Source organism: Vidua macroura, chromosome 3 (assembly GCF_024509145.1).
Source record: "Vidua macroura isolate BioBank_ID:100142 chromosome 3, ASM2450914v1, whole genome shotgun sequence".
Lineage (NCBI taxonomy): Eukaryota > Metazoa > Chordata > Aves > Passeriformes > Viduidae > Vidua > Vidua macroura.
Window position 1 is genome coordinate 79764423 of NC_071573.1, and position 16529 is coordinate 79780951.

General features: G+C 41.7%; 1 protein-coding gene across 1 annotated transcript; it reads left to right on the forward strand.

Annotated features, from left to right (window-relative positions):
• Window positions 1–448: 448 nt before the first annotated feature.
• Window positions 449–5503, forward strand: CGA (glycoprotein hormones, alpha polypeptide). The gene is made up of 4 exons (XM_053974820.1): window positions 449–513; window positions 2413–2519; window positions 3442–3626; window positions 5069–5503. The coding sequence occupies exons 2-4, from the start codon at window positions 2420–2422 to the stop codon at window positions 5144–5146; spliced, it is 363 nt and encodes a 120-aa protein (XP_053830795.1). The 5' UTR covers window positions 449–513; window positions 2413–2419; the 3' UTR covers window positions 5147–5503.
• The last annotated feature ends 11026 nt before the right edge of the window (window positions 5504–16529 follow it).

Sequence of the window (16529 nt, forward strand, 5' to 3'; positions counted from 1 at the left end):
TTTTTATTCTCTGTTAAAACAATGCCATTTCTATAGCAGTGTTTTAGAATATATTTTTAAATAATATTCCCCAGTTTAAAAAGAAGTGTTAGAAAACATTAATTTGTTCTTTTTTAAAAATGACCTTCTGTTCACTGAAAACTGTAGCCAAAAAATGGATGTTCAGTGTTTGAGTTCCCCAGGAAACTCATACAGCACTGACTTTGTGCTCTCAATCTGACCTTTTTTTCATTATATAAGAAAAAAAAAATAATGCTTATGAAAGGTTGAAGATAAGATCAGCATGGTGGGCTGGTAATTACATAAAGTGATGTTCAGTCATTAGAGAAAATGTACAGTTGATCCAATGGCTTAGATGTGGGCGAGGAATATGATCTAGCTGTTACTGGTATAAAAGAAAGATGCAACTTTTTCATACATCAGTTTTGGGAACTTACCACCAAGCGTTGAGGACAGCTCATCTTCAAACACCATCCTGCATTTTCTCTGATTTATTCTTATCGAACAAGGGAGGTAATATATTTTTATTTTTTTAATTACTGTTACAGAGGAACATTTGCATATGTTTTGACATTCTCTTTCCCTCCTTTTCCAAAAGTTTCCTTCTCCTTCCATTCTGTCAAAGTTTTTGCTTTGAACATTAACTTAAAAGTTACTTTGGGACTAAAACATCAATGCTTAGAGTTAAGCTAACTTTGTAAGTAAGAGAAAAGGAGGCTCTAGAATTTAGAATTAGATTGCAGCTTAACATTAATAATTTTTGATTTCGGATTGGGTCTCAAACTTCTTCATTAGTAACTTTGTGGTGGCAATTGCTGTCAAATATCAAATAAGACAAGATATTGTAAATAATGAATTGAGAATTAATCTGCTGGGAAAGATTTAAAATGACCACCTTTCTAAAGAGCTCCTGAAATTCAGGCATTATATATTGTTCCAGTAGCTTAAGAAAAATAATATTTAATAGAACAAAGTAGAAGCTTCCTTGGATTTGACGGTGAGATTAAATAAGTGGTGAGAGCATTAACTGGGTTAACAGCATGGGGGCAGTCAGAAAATTCAAGTAAGACCATCAGACTAAACAGCTATTGCTCTGGAAAAGTCAAGAAGATCACATCTGTGGTTTATTGACAGGTCTCTGGTGGTTTTGGTATGAGCCTGACAATCTGACTCAATAGAGGAAGTGCAAAACTGCAATTTCAATTCCCCTTTTGGTTAATATAATGTAAAAAAAGTCCCTCTGGGATTCTCTCAAGCCATGTCAATGTACCAAATTATAGCATAATATCTTCTTGGAAAAATTAAGGTGAAGGATGCCACAGTGCCTTTAGCAAAAACATGAAAAACAGGATAATCTGTCTAGGGTTGTGGTGTTATTCCTGTGGCTGGCTTCCTTTACTGGAGCCATTGAAGCATTTAGGCTATCAAAAAGCTCAGGATGATGTAGCAACAGATAATTTGGAAAAGTCTGTCTGTCTTCTGCTGCTGCATGAGACCCTCCAGCTGACTTCTTGCACTCTAGGGAAAGTTTCCTTGGATGGAGCATGGCTTTACACTAAACTGTGGAATTGTGTTCCAGTGCAGGCAAGTCTGCCAGCAGTCACACCCCCTCTGAGGGTGTATATCCTCTAAAGAGGATATACAGAAAACAACCTTAAAAAAAAGTGCTTTATTTCTGGAGGGAAGGATCCAGCCAATCCACTCTGTGTGGCTCCATAGATGCTGTTGAGCACAATTCAGTTCCCAAAATGTTTGGCAGGACCATAAGCAGACCATAAGTGTGAAGGAGCACCTTTCTCCTGCAGACACAGCTTACTCTTGCTGAAGGAACAGCTCACAGAGGGCTGGCAGCTGCCTCTCAGGAGCCTAACAGCCACGTTCAACATTTCCAAAGCTTTCAGGAGAAGTCCAAGCAGAGAAGGAAAACCACAGATTGCATAGAGCCTGTATGCATACCTACATGCATACACTGATCTGGCTTTTGGATACCTCTTCTAAATGTTTCTTTCTAGTGCTTCCAAAATTGTTGCCAATGTTTTTTCTTCCTGGTCATTATTGGCTGCTTTTAATTCCTTTATCCTGTTTTCTGCCAGCGTGAACTGACTCACTGGGAAGGTGGGAGGGGGGAGGTGAAGTTACCTGTACCCAGCACCCAGCCTTGCCACCTGGTAACTGCCACGTCATCAGCCTCTGAGCCATTCTGCTTAGCTGGGCTTCAGATCATTCTCTTTCCTCTATTTTTTTTTTTCCCCTGTCTTTATTAGGAAGATGGTTGTTTCCACTGCCCTCATTCATTGCACTGGAAAGCACTACATATCACTTTTGCTCATAAACTTTGTCAGGGAGGAGCCATGTTCTTTTCATGCTGCCTTTGGTCTCAGCCTTCAAAAACGTGTGTATTTGTATTTCCAGACAGATCATGGATTGCTATGGGAAGTATGCAGCTGTCACATTGACCATTTTGTCTGTATTTCTACATCTTCTTCATACTTTCCCAGATGGAGAGTTTCTCATGCAGGGTAAGCTGCTTTCAGCATTTAGAAATAGAACAATTATAAAGAATATTAATTAAATTTTCACATTTTATAAAGGTGGTCATAAATTTTATCATTCAGTTGCATTTATTGACAATGAGGGTATGTATAATAAATCAAGATAACTTCACTATGAGCATGCTTCCTATTTCTTCCCTAAATTTAATTTCTGCAGGTCAACGATGTCCCAGATGACCATGTCCTCAAGTTGATGTGGGTAACCTTAATCCTTGAAACACTATTGAATAGAAATGTTTGGTTTCTTGTACTCCTGTGAACTAAATGAAAATATAACATTAGGAACAGCAGAACCACAGCTTTTCCCCATAATATACAGAATATTTTTCCTATGTAGATCCCATAATATGGTGTAGCATTATGTGAAAGACACGTATTAGATTTTAAGGGTACTTTGCAGGTTGCAGGGGTTTTTTTATGTAGCCTTAAATAAAATATAAAAAAAAAGTGATGTACAAAAATCTTGGTACATTTAATAAGTGCTCTATAACAAAACCTTACCTGAAAATAAGCAATGTTTAAGAAGCACTACAAATCCTACTGGTGCTTTTAACTATCTACAGCTAGTAGGAAGTTTTCTAGAGATAGCTAGTGCTGTAGACAGAAACAAACCTTCACAAGTATCAACAAAATTGAAAAGAAAACCAGAAAAGATCCAGCAGTGCTTGTGGTTTACCTAGAAAGCCACAGCCTAGCTTTACAGCTGGTGCATGTTGCAGAGTTGAAAAAACCTAAAGAGGAGAGCTTTGGTGGCTGTGCTTTTCTGCTCTGCAGACATCAAGCAGCAGAATGTGGCTTGTGCTTCCTCTTATGGCCTGCACTTTCCCTTTCTTTTTGAAAATACAGCTGGAAACCAAGTAAAATTCTCTTCCTTATATTTTTATGGCAGGTTGTCCAGAGTGCAAGCTAGGGGAGAACAGATTCTTTTCCAAGCCAGGAGCACCCATTTACCAGTGCACTGGGTGCTGTTTCTCCCGTGCCTATCCCACTCCAATGAGGTCCAAGAAGACCATGCTTGTTCCAAAGAACATTACATCAGAAGCAACATGCTGCGTAGCAAAGGCTTTTACCAAGGTGAGGCTGAGAATGAGGTCTGCTTTAGCTTCTTTTAGAATGCAATATTAAGCTGAAGCAGTGAATAGTAAAGAATATGGTTTTGCTGGAGGACGCTGGAGAGCAGTTTGATGGAAGAATCCTTGGCATTTATGTTTTTTATGCCCTGGTTCTTTCTTTTTTTTTAAAGAAGAAATTATCAATCAGTAGCAAGTCTGATATTCAGCTGGGATGAGGAAATTGGTGCAGTGCCACTGGATTTTATGAAACTGCTTTGTCTCATGACACCTGCAGCTCTGGTGATGGACTTGTCCCACTATTTTCAACTCTCCTGGATGTGCACACTTCCCTTAAATACTATGCAGTGTGTATTTGATTTTAATAAGTAAATTGCCTCGTGTCTTTCCTGCATAGACAGGTGTTCTCTGGGAAAGTGTCTGATCAATACTATCAATTACATGTAGGGGAATGAGGGACCAAAACCATCTGTGCTGATTAGATTGAGATGGTGTTTTACTTTTTCATAGTATAACCAAGAGGGAACTGTAAATGTGTGCAAGTACTGTGAGCATTTAACATTCATCTGGAAGGTTCTTCTAAATCCAGTTATTTTGGGAGTGATTCTGCTCCAAGTGAAGAAACTTTACATTTTATGTAATAAATGGTGAGCTTGTTTCAACTAGCTGTGTCTATCCTGTGGTGACCTGAATCAGGCTCATTAAATGTGTCAGCTAGAGGTTCAGCTAAGTTACCTGCTCACATATTTGGTGCATTTGAAATACCTTAGGGTACTGAAGTCATATGGGGATGGTTGGCAGACACAGAACCCATGAAAGTGTTTCTAGAGTGACAGCTGGAGGCTTGGTGAGATCCCCTCTGAGCCCTCAAATGGCAATTGACAGCTCAGTGGGTGCAGCTGAGGAGAGCGCTGGGCCCCCACTGGATGTGAGAGCCAGATACCTGATTTTAAACTATGCTGAACCAATCCTGGCTCTTCACCTGAGGAGAACATAGATCTTATTCTACACTGACAATGCTATACTTGCCCTGAGGCAGCAGCTAGAATTTGGTTGAGATTAAATATAAAGGTGACTCCTGCGTTTGTTGCCTTTGTTTTTGTAATTCCCATGCGATGTATTTTAAGGACACTTTCTGATTTTCTATACATTAGTTACTTGACACTTTTGGAAAATTAGACACTTTAAGGAATGTCCAAGTTAAAGAGCAGCATATTATGTCACTATGCATGTCACTACTGAAAACCTTCACGTTACAGCTCCAAAAACAGTGGTGATGCAGCTTCATAGGTTGGTGTTGAGGTCATTCTAGTACATGTACCCCAGAGGGCCTGTGTACTTTGTAATTAAGAAAAAGTTTTCAGACATATGTTACTTGACAGTGATGTTTTTACTGCACAGCTAATCCTAATTATTTGTTATATGTGTGTGTTTTCTTTTTTTAAGATTACCCTTAAGGACAATGTGAAGATAGAGAACCATACAGATTGTCACTGCAGTACCTGCTACTATCATAAATCCTAAAGCCTGTCCCTTTGTTAATGGTCAAGGACAACGGTGAACAGAACATTTGTTTTTCAGCTTTTATAGCACCACAGTGTAAAACCTTATGTTTTCTGGTAAAGACTCTGGGTAGACCTCTGGATAAGATAGATGGCTATTTTATTTCCTCCTTGCTTCTTCATGCATTTCAGTAAGTGTAATTATTTCCATTAGGGATAAAATACAGCACTTGCATGACCAAATGCTTGATCTATTTTTAAAATAAACTGTCAGTTAAATCATCAATGTTTATTGAGGAAAATGGTGATTTATTAGCTTAACAGACAAAAATAGATTCTGATACAATTTAAATTTCTAGATTTTTTTAAATGGGAGAGAGAGGGGGAAAGGAAGAGAGGGATGGGAAACTGAACAGAAGAAGAATTATTTCCCCTTATTCACTTAATGATTAAATTTTTTGAAGTTGCAATGTATCGTTCCTCCTGCTTTTCTTCCATTTTTATTTTACCTAATGGACAGAAAGTATAATAGTATATCATCTATGCATAGTACTTTTTCTGTGCCATCTTTTCTATTTCTCTGAATTTATTCTCCTCCCATATAGATAGGCAAATGATTCAAAATCGAATCAAATATGGAATTTTTGTACATTTTCATGTAGCAATGGTGGAATAGAGTAGTCATACAAGAGTATTAGCTGTTTAAGCTGCTTACCTCTTGCTTGTCTTCATCAAAGCATAGGGCTTTAGTAATTCCCAAATGCCTTGTGCTAGACCCAGGAATACAAATGGAAAAGGTAGGGAATGTGTTAGGTGAGAAGAGGAGCACAGAATATGGACTCCTAACACCTGACATTAGTATCAAAAACTTGTTCAGTTGTTGTGGGTTGCATCGGGGGCTCTGGAGGAACCGCTCACAGGTCTGAAGCCTGCCCATGGGAACTGAAGTGAATTAATTTCTTTGCTCTTCATCCTAATGAATTATGGGGTGAGAACATCATCCTTGCTTCGGTCACTGGCTGCAAGGGTTTAAATGTGCTAACTCAAAAAGCCTCAGATACACTTGTGGGGGATTTCCCTGCAGTTGAAGCTGTGAGGATAGCAGTAAGAGATTCCAATGGGGATAGGGAAGATTTCCTGGAGTGAGGCTGCGAGGGTGGCTGCTCTGTCCCGGGCCATGGCCGTGGCTCTTACCTGTGCCGATGCCAAATGACTGAAGTAGTTTAGACAGGCCCCCAGGGCTAAGCTGTGATGGGGAACTTGAGGAGCTGAAGATCGGCTTGTGATGATCGTACAAATCCACCAATCACCCCCCCCCCCCCCCCTTCTGTCTATTGGAGTGCAAATTCAGTGCTATTTGCTAAGAATACAATCATGGGGCTTTGTGGAGAAGAAAAGGCTTTTCGTATGTAGAGGAGATGAGGTTCTTAGAGAAGCATTTTTCAGTGTACGTTCAATAAACCTTACTAACCTGATCTCCACACCTTAACCCCTCAACCCCCTCACATGTGCTAACTTCACCGTGCCATTCCTGGGAGATGTTTTGCCTGACTTGCTCTTGAAAAAACCCGATTTTGTGAAGGAGACTGATCTCGTTGCTTCACTGTTCTTACTATTCTGGAAAATTTCAATATTCTGGATAGCTTTTCCCTTAGTGTTTTATCTAAGTCTCAGTTGCTTCCACTTTACTTTTGGTCAGAGGAGAGAAAGTTGAGTGGGATGGTCTTTAGGATTAGCTTAGTAACACCAGCAGCACAGGTTTTCAGGATGAGGAGTCTAATTTCTCATTCCGGATCATTGCTCAAACATTGTGGGAATACATGTCAAGCAGCTGCTGTAGCTGACTCACGATTCCAAGCCGCCGTACAATTTTATTAAACGTGATTGATGTGGCTATTTTTGCAGGAAAGCCAGGTCCTACCTGGGATTCCTGGGCAACGAGAGAGGAGTGATTTGGGCTGCAGCATGATTACCTTCGGGAATGGTATCGCATTTTCTCATAACTTTGACAGGACTGAAAAGGAGAGCAGGGAAACAAATTCCCTGAAGTTTGCTTGCAGGAGTGACGTGCCTTTTTGTGTTGCCAGCCTTCTTGGATGACGTCTTACTCAAATCATCTCCTTGTCTACCTATGCTTGTGCTGCCCACAGCAGCCGCACAATAAACTTTTGTTTGCAACTTCTGAATCAACTTCCATATTTTGGGTTGTAAAACCATAGAAATACCATAGCATGAAACCCATGCCTTATAAAAAGAGAGAAAAAAAAAAAAAAAAAAAAAAAAAGAGGTACTCTAGCCCTGTGTTCTGCTAGGATGCCTGGTGTTTTTTCAGCGGCTTTTCCCCTTTTGCTTGTACCAAGCCTTTTAGTCGTGACCTCCTCAACTCACGGATCCCTCTCCCCCTCAGGCAGCCTCAGGCACCAAGAGCTTGCAGAGTGTGTATTGTGAGGCTGTGTGGAATGGGGGAGCACCGGCCTCTTTAAGTTCTCTGGCTCTAACTTTTCAGTTCAAAAGTAGCAACACATAGCAAGGAAAGGGATGGAATAAGCATGCAGATACACAAACTGCTGAGCAGGTGGTAAGAGAAACAAGAAGACAGACCAGAGCCCTTCAGCCCTGGCTGACGGCAGTGAGGGGCATCCTGGGCTTCCTAAGCAGTGGGAAGGGGGAATGAGACTCCTGTCATGAGGTGCCGTGGGTGCTTGGGGAATGGGCAAAACTTTGTATCCCACGTGTGTGCTGCAAGGCCCAAGTGAACTGGAGAAGGGACCCATAGATCTTGGTGACAGCAACTAGCGAGACCAATATGCCAGCACAAGGTCGGGGCAGACCTTACCAACCTCTACAACTCCCTAAACAGATGGTGGAGCCAGGTGAGGCTCTGTCTCTTTCCCCAAGCAACAGGTGAGAGGACGTGAGGTAGCCTCAAGTTGCAGCCCGGGAGGTTTAGACTGAATACTAGGAAACATTTTTTCACAGAGAAGCTTGTTAAGCGCTGGAACAGGCTGCCCAGGGAGTGGTGGAGTCACCAAAGCTGGAGGTATTTAATTTAAAAGACGTGTAAACGCGGCAGTTAGGGACACGATTAAGTAGGGGACTTGGCAGGGCTGGGTTAATGGTTAGACTAGATGATCTTAAAGGTCTACTCCATCTGAAATGATTCTATCATTCTAGAAGAGAGCACTCATCATCTGGGATGAAATTATTTTCTTCTAGACACCAGGGTTGTCCCAGTTGGAGGGACACTGGGTAGGTCAAGTTGTCAGCAATTGGAGGGACCAGGGTGTATATTTATGTGGGAGACGTTTAAATATTAGCACATGTAAATAACAAAATATGCTTCTTTTTCCCCTAGTTAATTTAATCCTGTATGTACGTGTGTGTGTAATTGTATGACAAATTTTAAGCTGGACTAATTGATGAGCAGGAGGAAGCCTGAACCTGGAAGGACTCAAGGTCTGAGGTCATGCTGAATAAGGGGACACAGGGTCAGGGCATGGGTGGACAGAGAAGCTGTGCTAAATTCAAGGAATCCATGACTGTGGAGAGGCTTGTGAGATGAATGTGTGGTCCATAAATTTTCTTGCTAGCAAACTTCAAGCTGGACTGTCTGGAGAGTAGGAGGAGACCCGCTTGGTTTGGGTAAGGGAGCCCAGGCATGGGTTTTAAAGCTTTACAAGCTGAGCTGATATTCAAGGATCTGTGAATGTAACTGCACTCATGAATCTCAAAAGTGAGGACACATATGTTTTCACACAGGATTTCGATCCTTATCAGCTGGAGTGGAGGAGGGTGAGGGTTGCTTGTGTTTATGTGAATGTGGCTGAAGGCAGTGGTCTGCTGGGTATTCTCTGTGCAGTTTCCTTGGTGCCTCTCTGGGACAAATGCTCATCTTTTCTGCTGGACAAACCAGCACACAAGGACAGGAGCTGTGTCCAACATACTGGATGGAGAGTCCCTGTGTGCCCACAGCTGGGCTGCCCCAGTCAGCCCAGAGAGATCCCCGAGTCCTGAAGTCCGCAGGATTCAGCAGCCAGCCTTTACATCTTTAACACATATTATTTGAATGCATTTTCTTTGGCCATTGTAGCTGTCAGAATGAGGTCAGAATGTGTTTCTTTACATTTGAAAGTGAGAGTGAAAATCCAGGCCATGGTTGGAAGAGTGGCAATGGTAGATCAGTGGGCCCACTTACAGTCAGGACTAGGAAAAACAATGCTACGTGTTATCAGGAAGCTAATACAGTGGACCATAATAGAGAATAAATGGCATATGAGTACTACTCTGGAAGACTATCTAGACTTATATGTGTAGGGATTAAATACCATATTTGCAGTAAAAAAAAAGAAAAACAGAAATAAAGCAAAATACAGTTTCATTGCATTATAAAATGGCTAAAATAGAGGCTCAGTTGGTCATATATATTCAAGAGGGCACAGACAGACAATGTCATAAAATCAGAAGAAAAACTAATCCCTTGTTTATGTAGATAGCCAATGTACATCTTCTGCATTTTAGGAACAGGGTATTTGTGCATGGAGATAAAATGAAGTGTTTCTCAGTGTGGTTTATAAGTAACAATGAATCAGTCAGACTGATACTGTGGATTAAAAATGCTGAAGATCAAGCAGACTGAGGATAAAAATTATATATTTTTGCTGTCACAGTGACCTATATAAACTTACATCACCACAGTCCTACTAACGAATTCATTCTGTGAGCAGAGGGGCTAGTGAAGCTTGATTTCCTGAGTATCTGTGCCATGTCTCATTGAAAATCCATGTTGCCATGTCCTCAGCAAACCCTCTTCCTCCTGCCTGGTGGTCCTGTCAGATGCTCTCCCGAGCTGCTGCAGAACCATTAGCCAGAGCCAGGGCTGCTGTTTGTCCATCCAGCATGTTTTCTTAGGGGTGCTACCAACTTCTTTTCGGTCGGATCCCAATTTTTATATTTTGCCATTAGTAGGTGTTTATTTTCGCAGAGCTGCTAAGACCTTCTGAGGGCTGAGGTCAATACCCTTTATCCAAAAAATATTCAAAGCTGACCAGAGACTTAAACATTTGCTGAGGAGCAGCTGTCGGACACCTGTGTGGACAGACAGAGAGTGTGAGAACCTCACTGCTTCCAGGTGCCAGGCTGAAAAACCTTTCAATTTCCAGTCCATAGCTGGTGAGAACAGGAAGGGCATCTTCTTGGCAGAAAGATAAAGCTCTCAAGCTGTAGGGATTTTAATGAATTGACATTTCAGACCAGACCTCTTACTCCTAGCAAGACTGAGAAGCTCCAAGTGAGCAGTCCTTTTCCCTCCCTTTAACCCTGCCTAAACAGTGTTTTTTTAATAGTGATGAGGGGGAAAGAGGTTATCCCAGGGCTTGTTCTGGAAAAGTATAGGCTGTTTCCCTTTTACAGCTGGGAAAAAGCTCCTTACTGAATTGTAATTCCCTTAAAAATGTGCATACATAGCAAGAGTCTCTTGCAGCGGAGGGAAGGGCATCAATGAAGATTGCCATGAAAAAAGATTGATTTGAAGATGGTGCCAGGAAACTTGTGAACTCACTTGGTGATGAAATAAAGCTAACAGTTAATCAGGTGTCTGTTATAACAGGTGTCTGGAGGATTTCACCATTTAAGGGGTTTCCCTGTTGCTCTGCAGTTTCCCATGTCTCTGACATATGTTAACCCAGCACTTGTCCTGCTGTCAGGTTGGAGCAAGATGCCATCTCATTATCTGCACACATGTGTAAGCAGTAAATCTAACAGCTACTGCTCTGCCAAACTGTTCTGGGTCTGGGGGTATGAGAGAAACCACTATTCTTTTGACTGAGGGAAACAAAAGGCCAGGAAATTTGCTCTGGGAGAGGACTTCAGCTCAGTGTTAATTTCTTGAGAATTCAGGGTTTATTGAGTTTATACTTTTTTTAAAAAATAATCTTTCTTCATAATTTTGATGATCTAAAATCATAAGAAACATCTTTCAGGTCATATCAATCATCCTTCTAGTCCAAGCACTCGGTTTCTGACTCGGGCAGTATCAGATGCTGTTTATGGGATCACAAGACTCTGGCCATTTCTTGCAGTTGGTTTCCCTTGTGCCACTCCCACACTATCACAGAATCACTCCCTCATGTGCCAGTATCCACACTGGTTTACTGGGGGCTGCTAGGGATTACATCTCTGCCTTGTTCTTTTTCTATCTACCCATGTGCTTCTTTTGTATTAATTTATCCACTCTGGTTTGAACCTGCTGGTATTACGTGCTTTCATAACTTCCTGTCACAATAACTTACAGAAAGTAAGTATAAAATTACTTACTATATTTTAAACTAATTTCCTAGATACTCCCTTAATTATTTTGTAATACTCAACTCTTCCTGTTCTTAGCATTGTTCTCTCTATCACAAAGACCCCAGCATTTTTAGGGTTTTCCTTGTAAGGCATCTGCTTGATCATTTTGGTTGTTTTTCCCCATACCTGCTTTAACTCTCTCTACTTCACCCTTCCTGAGATGCAGAGAGCAGACCTGTACTCCAATGTGGTAATACCAAAGTTACTTGTAGCAGCAAATTGAGGCCCTCTGTCTTGTTCTGGTACCCTTATCATGAAATAGTATCTGGTTTCATGATACTGTTTTAGCTTATATTGTTGCCCAGAGACTAGTACATAATGACTCTTTAAGAACTTTTTTCTGACGTGTCGCTTCCAGTTCTGCATTTGGCATCACCTGTAGTTTGGCTTATTTTTCCCTAAATGCATTAACTTATATGCTCTGAAGTTTATCTGATATCTGTTTGACCATTTTGGTTTGTCTGGTCTTTCTGGGGTTCTTCACCTTCAGCATAAGTGTTGGCTGCCTGAGCAAGGGTTTAGTACAGTTTATGAATCTGAAAATGTCACAGAGGATTTCCTTCTCTAGTTTTCTGATTAATATGTTGAGTAAAACTGATTCTTGAAAGTAAAAGGTCCAAGTTAGCCTTACCTTTGTTTCCTATCCTTTAGCTAGCTTTTACTTTGTAAAAGAAACTTTTTCTCCAACCTTGTGGGAACTTAAGCTTCTCTAAAAGACTATTTAGGCATTATTTTGGCATGTCTCCATTTTCTGCAGTATTATAATAATAAAGCACCCCAAGTCTTAGTATCCAGTTCAAGCTGTCTCAAGCTGCTGCTTGGTAGAGATTGAACAATCCCCTGGTGATTAGCAATCTAAGACTGCCTTTACCCTGCTGCAGGGTTTGGAGTCAGGCTTCCTTACAGCAGAGTCAGTTTTCATTTCTTGAAAATTTTATTAGGATATTTTCTTTTGGAGCAAGACCAGCCATAGTTTGGCTCAGTGACAGCAAGGTTTGAACTTCCTACACCTCTACATGGAGACAGCCTAGAGAAGGGTCAGTCCAGAAACAAAACCACCACTCCAAACAAGATTCCTATGCCTGTTTCTCCTACTTCCAGGAATGACTGCAGTAAGTCACTGCTAGCCTGTATGAACACAGTAACTTCTACCATGCAGTCACAGCTAAGGGAATCAGTGTTCAAAGAGGAAAAGCCAACGTGCTCTATTTTTCTATTTGTTTTTTTTGTTTTATTTTTAATCTCCATTTTATTCCCCATCATTATTTTCTGCCCATCTTCTTCATAGTGATACTCTAGTGAGTGCCAAGGTGTCATCTTCAGCAGACAGGGATAATGTTATTCCTTGCTCCCACACCTTAACACAAGTATACTCATATTAATTTAAGTAAGATAAGGCAGATGAAGGCATGAAGGGAGAATGATTTTTCTTTCCCCTGCAGGTTTTTGAATTAGCTTGATTTGGAATAACTATGTTTGTACATGTGTTTGTCATTTCACTTCTTTTAAGTCTTTATACTAAGAGGTTCGTAATGTTCCTTTCATGTAAATATATTCCCAGAGGAGGACACAACAGCAAAGCAATTCTGAAAAGTCACAAAATAAACAAAAGGACAAAACACTGAGCCATGCATTATTGGAAGACATAAGGGTGCACAGTTCCCTGAGAGCCCAGGGGAAATAGCTCCAGCTGATGGGGCCTCCAAGCACAGAGCTGGGGGTAGAAGTCTGAAAGAGCTCCAAGTTAATGCTTAAAAGAGATGGGTAATTGCATAGCCATTAGTAACACTGACAACCATAAATGCAAAGATAATGGCAAGCATAAACAAATCCATTGCTCAAGATCTTGGCCCTGCAGGCATTAGAAGGAATAGAGTCTTTTTATTGCTTTTTGGTCAGATGAAATACTTGTTTCTGATAGGTTTTATTAATTTTTTTTTTCCTTTTCTTGGGCATGAGGCATTAACCATTGCTGGGGCAATGACACAGGGTTTCATAGTGCAACAGTATTCCTAATAAAGATCTCTTCTAGTTTCCTAGCATTACTGAATAATTTCTGTCCCAAGCAGAAGAGAAAACATAATTTTGCTCTAGACGTGTGGTCTAGCAGTGGGGAGACTGAAAACCAGCAGAGTGTTCAGAACAATAAACATGGAGACAGCATGATGCTATTTACTGTAACAACTTGCCTTTCTGTGTTATTCATTTTCTCCATCCTTGGGCAGCATCAGCCCAGGGGCTTTTTGCTGGTGCCATGGATGCAGTAGATTTCTGTGAAGTGCTTGGGAAGAGAAAGCTGGTGACAATACAAATGAGTCCAGTGGTTATGCTCTGGATCCACCCAGCGGTTGTGCTGCAGATCACCTCAAGGACGAATTGAGTTCCGGGCTGGGTACAAAGGCTCTACAGGCATGAGGTGATGAGCATAGAACAACTGATCTCAGTGGCTGATGTGACTCTGGATGTCCATGTGGCTGTGAGTGTAGGTAATGAGGAAGATTTGCTCCTTTTTAGCTGCTTGATTAGAGAATGGCCATGAGGCAAAGATAATGCTGGGATTCTTACATGAGGAACGTGTCAGATAGAACACAATGCCTTTGTTGTATGCATAATCTCTGTTGAGAAATTACTATGTATTTGAACTGTGCTTTGTCGTTTCTAAAACCCAATTCAGAGGCAGTGTTTTGATAAGTAGAGTTAAAACTCTGCCCTTGATGTTTCCTATTTATTCTGTTTTACCTTACACTGTACTACTAAGTGTCAAAAACAGTGTTACTGTTTTCTTCCACAGGAAGGAACAAAAGTTGTTCTGCTTCTGTTACTGTAAAACCTCGTTTCAATGGGCTGGTTAGACAATCTTGTGCGTGGTCGATAGTAGTTTAAGACTGAAAACCACTCCACCCGCTTCCACCTCTTCAAGTAAGATAAAATAGGCCTTACAGGAAGAGGGTTTGGACAAGATCTGTATCTGATAAGAGTCTTCTGAGCAGACTGCTATGAAAGAGGAGCAGAAGATTGCTCCCTGGGAGCAGCTCCCTGCCCTCAAGCCTTGGTTTGAACAACAGTGCCTGGGCTGGGAGAACAAGGTTGTACAGGCAGGACTGCTATAACTCCTCTATTTTCTTTTTAGGCCTCATAAACTACATTAGAGAGATAATGACACGTTATCATATCAGATCCAGGGACCCACGTGAGCCTCTCCAGACAACCAGCAACCAAGCACCCCTAAAAGCTGTCTGTAGCTGGGTGCTAAGATTCCACCAGGCTGTTGTGAGGACTTTACCCCACATGCCATTGGGGATCTTCTCTGAACAAAGGACATGAATATTTAAATATATAACATATAATATACAAATATATAGCACCATATACATTTATATGTTTATTAAATACTATATAATGTATTTATTATAGAGTATATATATATATTTATGAGATGCTTGAATACTACAGACATATTCACTGCAATAGGAAGATTAAGCCACATCAACTTCTTTTGGCTGTGAAACGTCTTGTATAACAGCTAGAGAAGGTCACAATTTAACTTAGGGATCCTTAGACCTCCTCCCTTTTTACCTGCAGGCGCCTGTCCCCGAGTTAAATCCTCACTAGAAGGAAACATATCCTGTTGCCATCATACCACAAATGGAACTAAACTGCAGCAAAGAGCCCTGAGCACATCACCACAAACACCGTGACCGTGACTCCGGGCAGCACAGCCTGAGAAACACCAACACCTCTAGGCAAGGGAGGCCAGAACGCCACCACCGACCACACTCTCAGCAACGCTCGTTTCCCAAAGGCAGACTTAAAAAAATTAAAGAGGGAACAAAAATTCATAGCTAGACTTCATAGCAAAACCTACAGACTTGGCAGCCCAGAATATCACACATTCTGATGAGTGTTTTGCTGCTCGTACTCCGTCTTTCCACAGCAGAGGCCGTGGCTCTGTCGTCTCTCCTCTTCCAAACTTTCCTCTGTACCGCAGAGGTGCGAGCTGCCCGTTCCTTTAAAGGCGTTAGGCGGTCAAACGCAGCGAGCGCTGCCTGCCTGAAGCGCGCTGCGCTCTGCCAGACCCGTGGGCTCACTCGGCTGCTGCAGCGCTCAGCGCTCAGCCCTCTCTCCCGAGCTGTCTCCCTGCAAACCCGACCCTACTCGCACTCCCAGACCCTTACGGCTACACCCCAACAAACACCGCTACCGCTGTGGGAGGCTCTTCTCATCTGTGAGAAATGTCAGTCTGTCTTTATTCTTAATGAGGGGCTGGAAGTGCAGGGCGGCTCAGGTGGGAAGGGGCCCCGGGGGGTCTCCAGCCCAGCCTCCTCTCAGCCGCTCAGCTGTGAGATGGGGTGGATTTAATGATGCTGCCTGGCGCTAGGACGGGCTGAGCTTTAAATGAGGAATACAAAAGCAGAAATGCTTTAAAGATCTTTTTTTGTGTGTGCAGGTGTTGCACGACCAGGGCATTGTGTCTGTGTAGACCCAAGGTCAAAGCAATACTTTTTCCTTTTTCTCTCCCTGTTGGGTCCATATTGGGTAGGAAAAACACAAGACACATCGAATTGTTTCCTGCCAACCTGTATTAATGTTGATGTAGACTGAGATGCCGAGCTATGACTGTTGGATTCTCCTAATTGGAATGCTGCTTTCAGATCTCCTGTCCCACATCCTACATGCATATTCAATTTTGTCTCAGAGGAAAGCTCCTTTCTCCTCCGAAACCGTTTTTTTTATCTTTCCAGATTTATTTCCTAGGAACCTTGAAAGCATGAATATATAACAGAATCATTACCAAGAATCCAAAGGCTTGGACTCTTTGTGTTTTAATTTTCTTTTGCTGCAGTTCCCAGTGTGAGTATTTATGGCCCTTGAATGCCATCCAGTGGTGGAAAAGCAGGGCATCTCCCAGCCTGCTGAGAAACTGCCTCCAGACACGGCAAGTTCACACGGCAAATTATTTTTACATTAACAGCTTATCGTTCTCATGCCCTATTTGTAGTGAGATCAGAAACCATAAAAATATATTTTATATGGCAGGGCACAGCGACAGAAAAGCCATC

Bases quoted from the DNA above. Each gene is read 5' to 3' on its own strand.
- CGA (XM_053974820.1), top strand. From the start codon at position 2,420: ATGGATTGCTATGGGAAGTATGCAGCTGTCACATTGACCATTTTGTCT. The intron at 2,520-3,441 runs GTAAGCTGCTTT...TTTTTATGGCAG, and splicing joins TGGAGAGTTTCTCATGCAGG to GTTGTCCAGAGTGCAAGCTA. The intron at 3,627-5,068 runs GTGAGGCTGAGA...TCTTTTTTTAAG, and splicing joins TAGCAAAGGCTTTTACCAAG to ATTACCCTTAAGGACAATGT.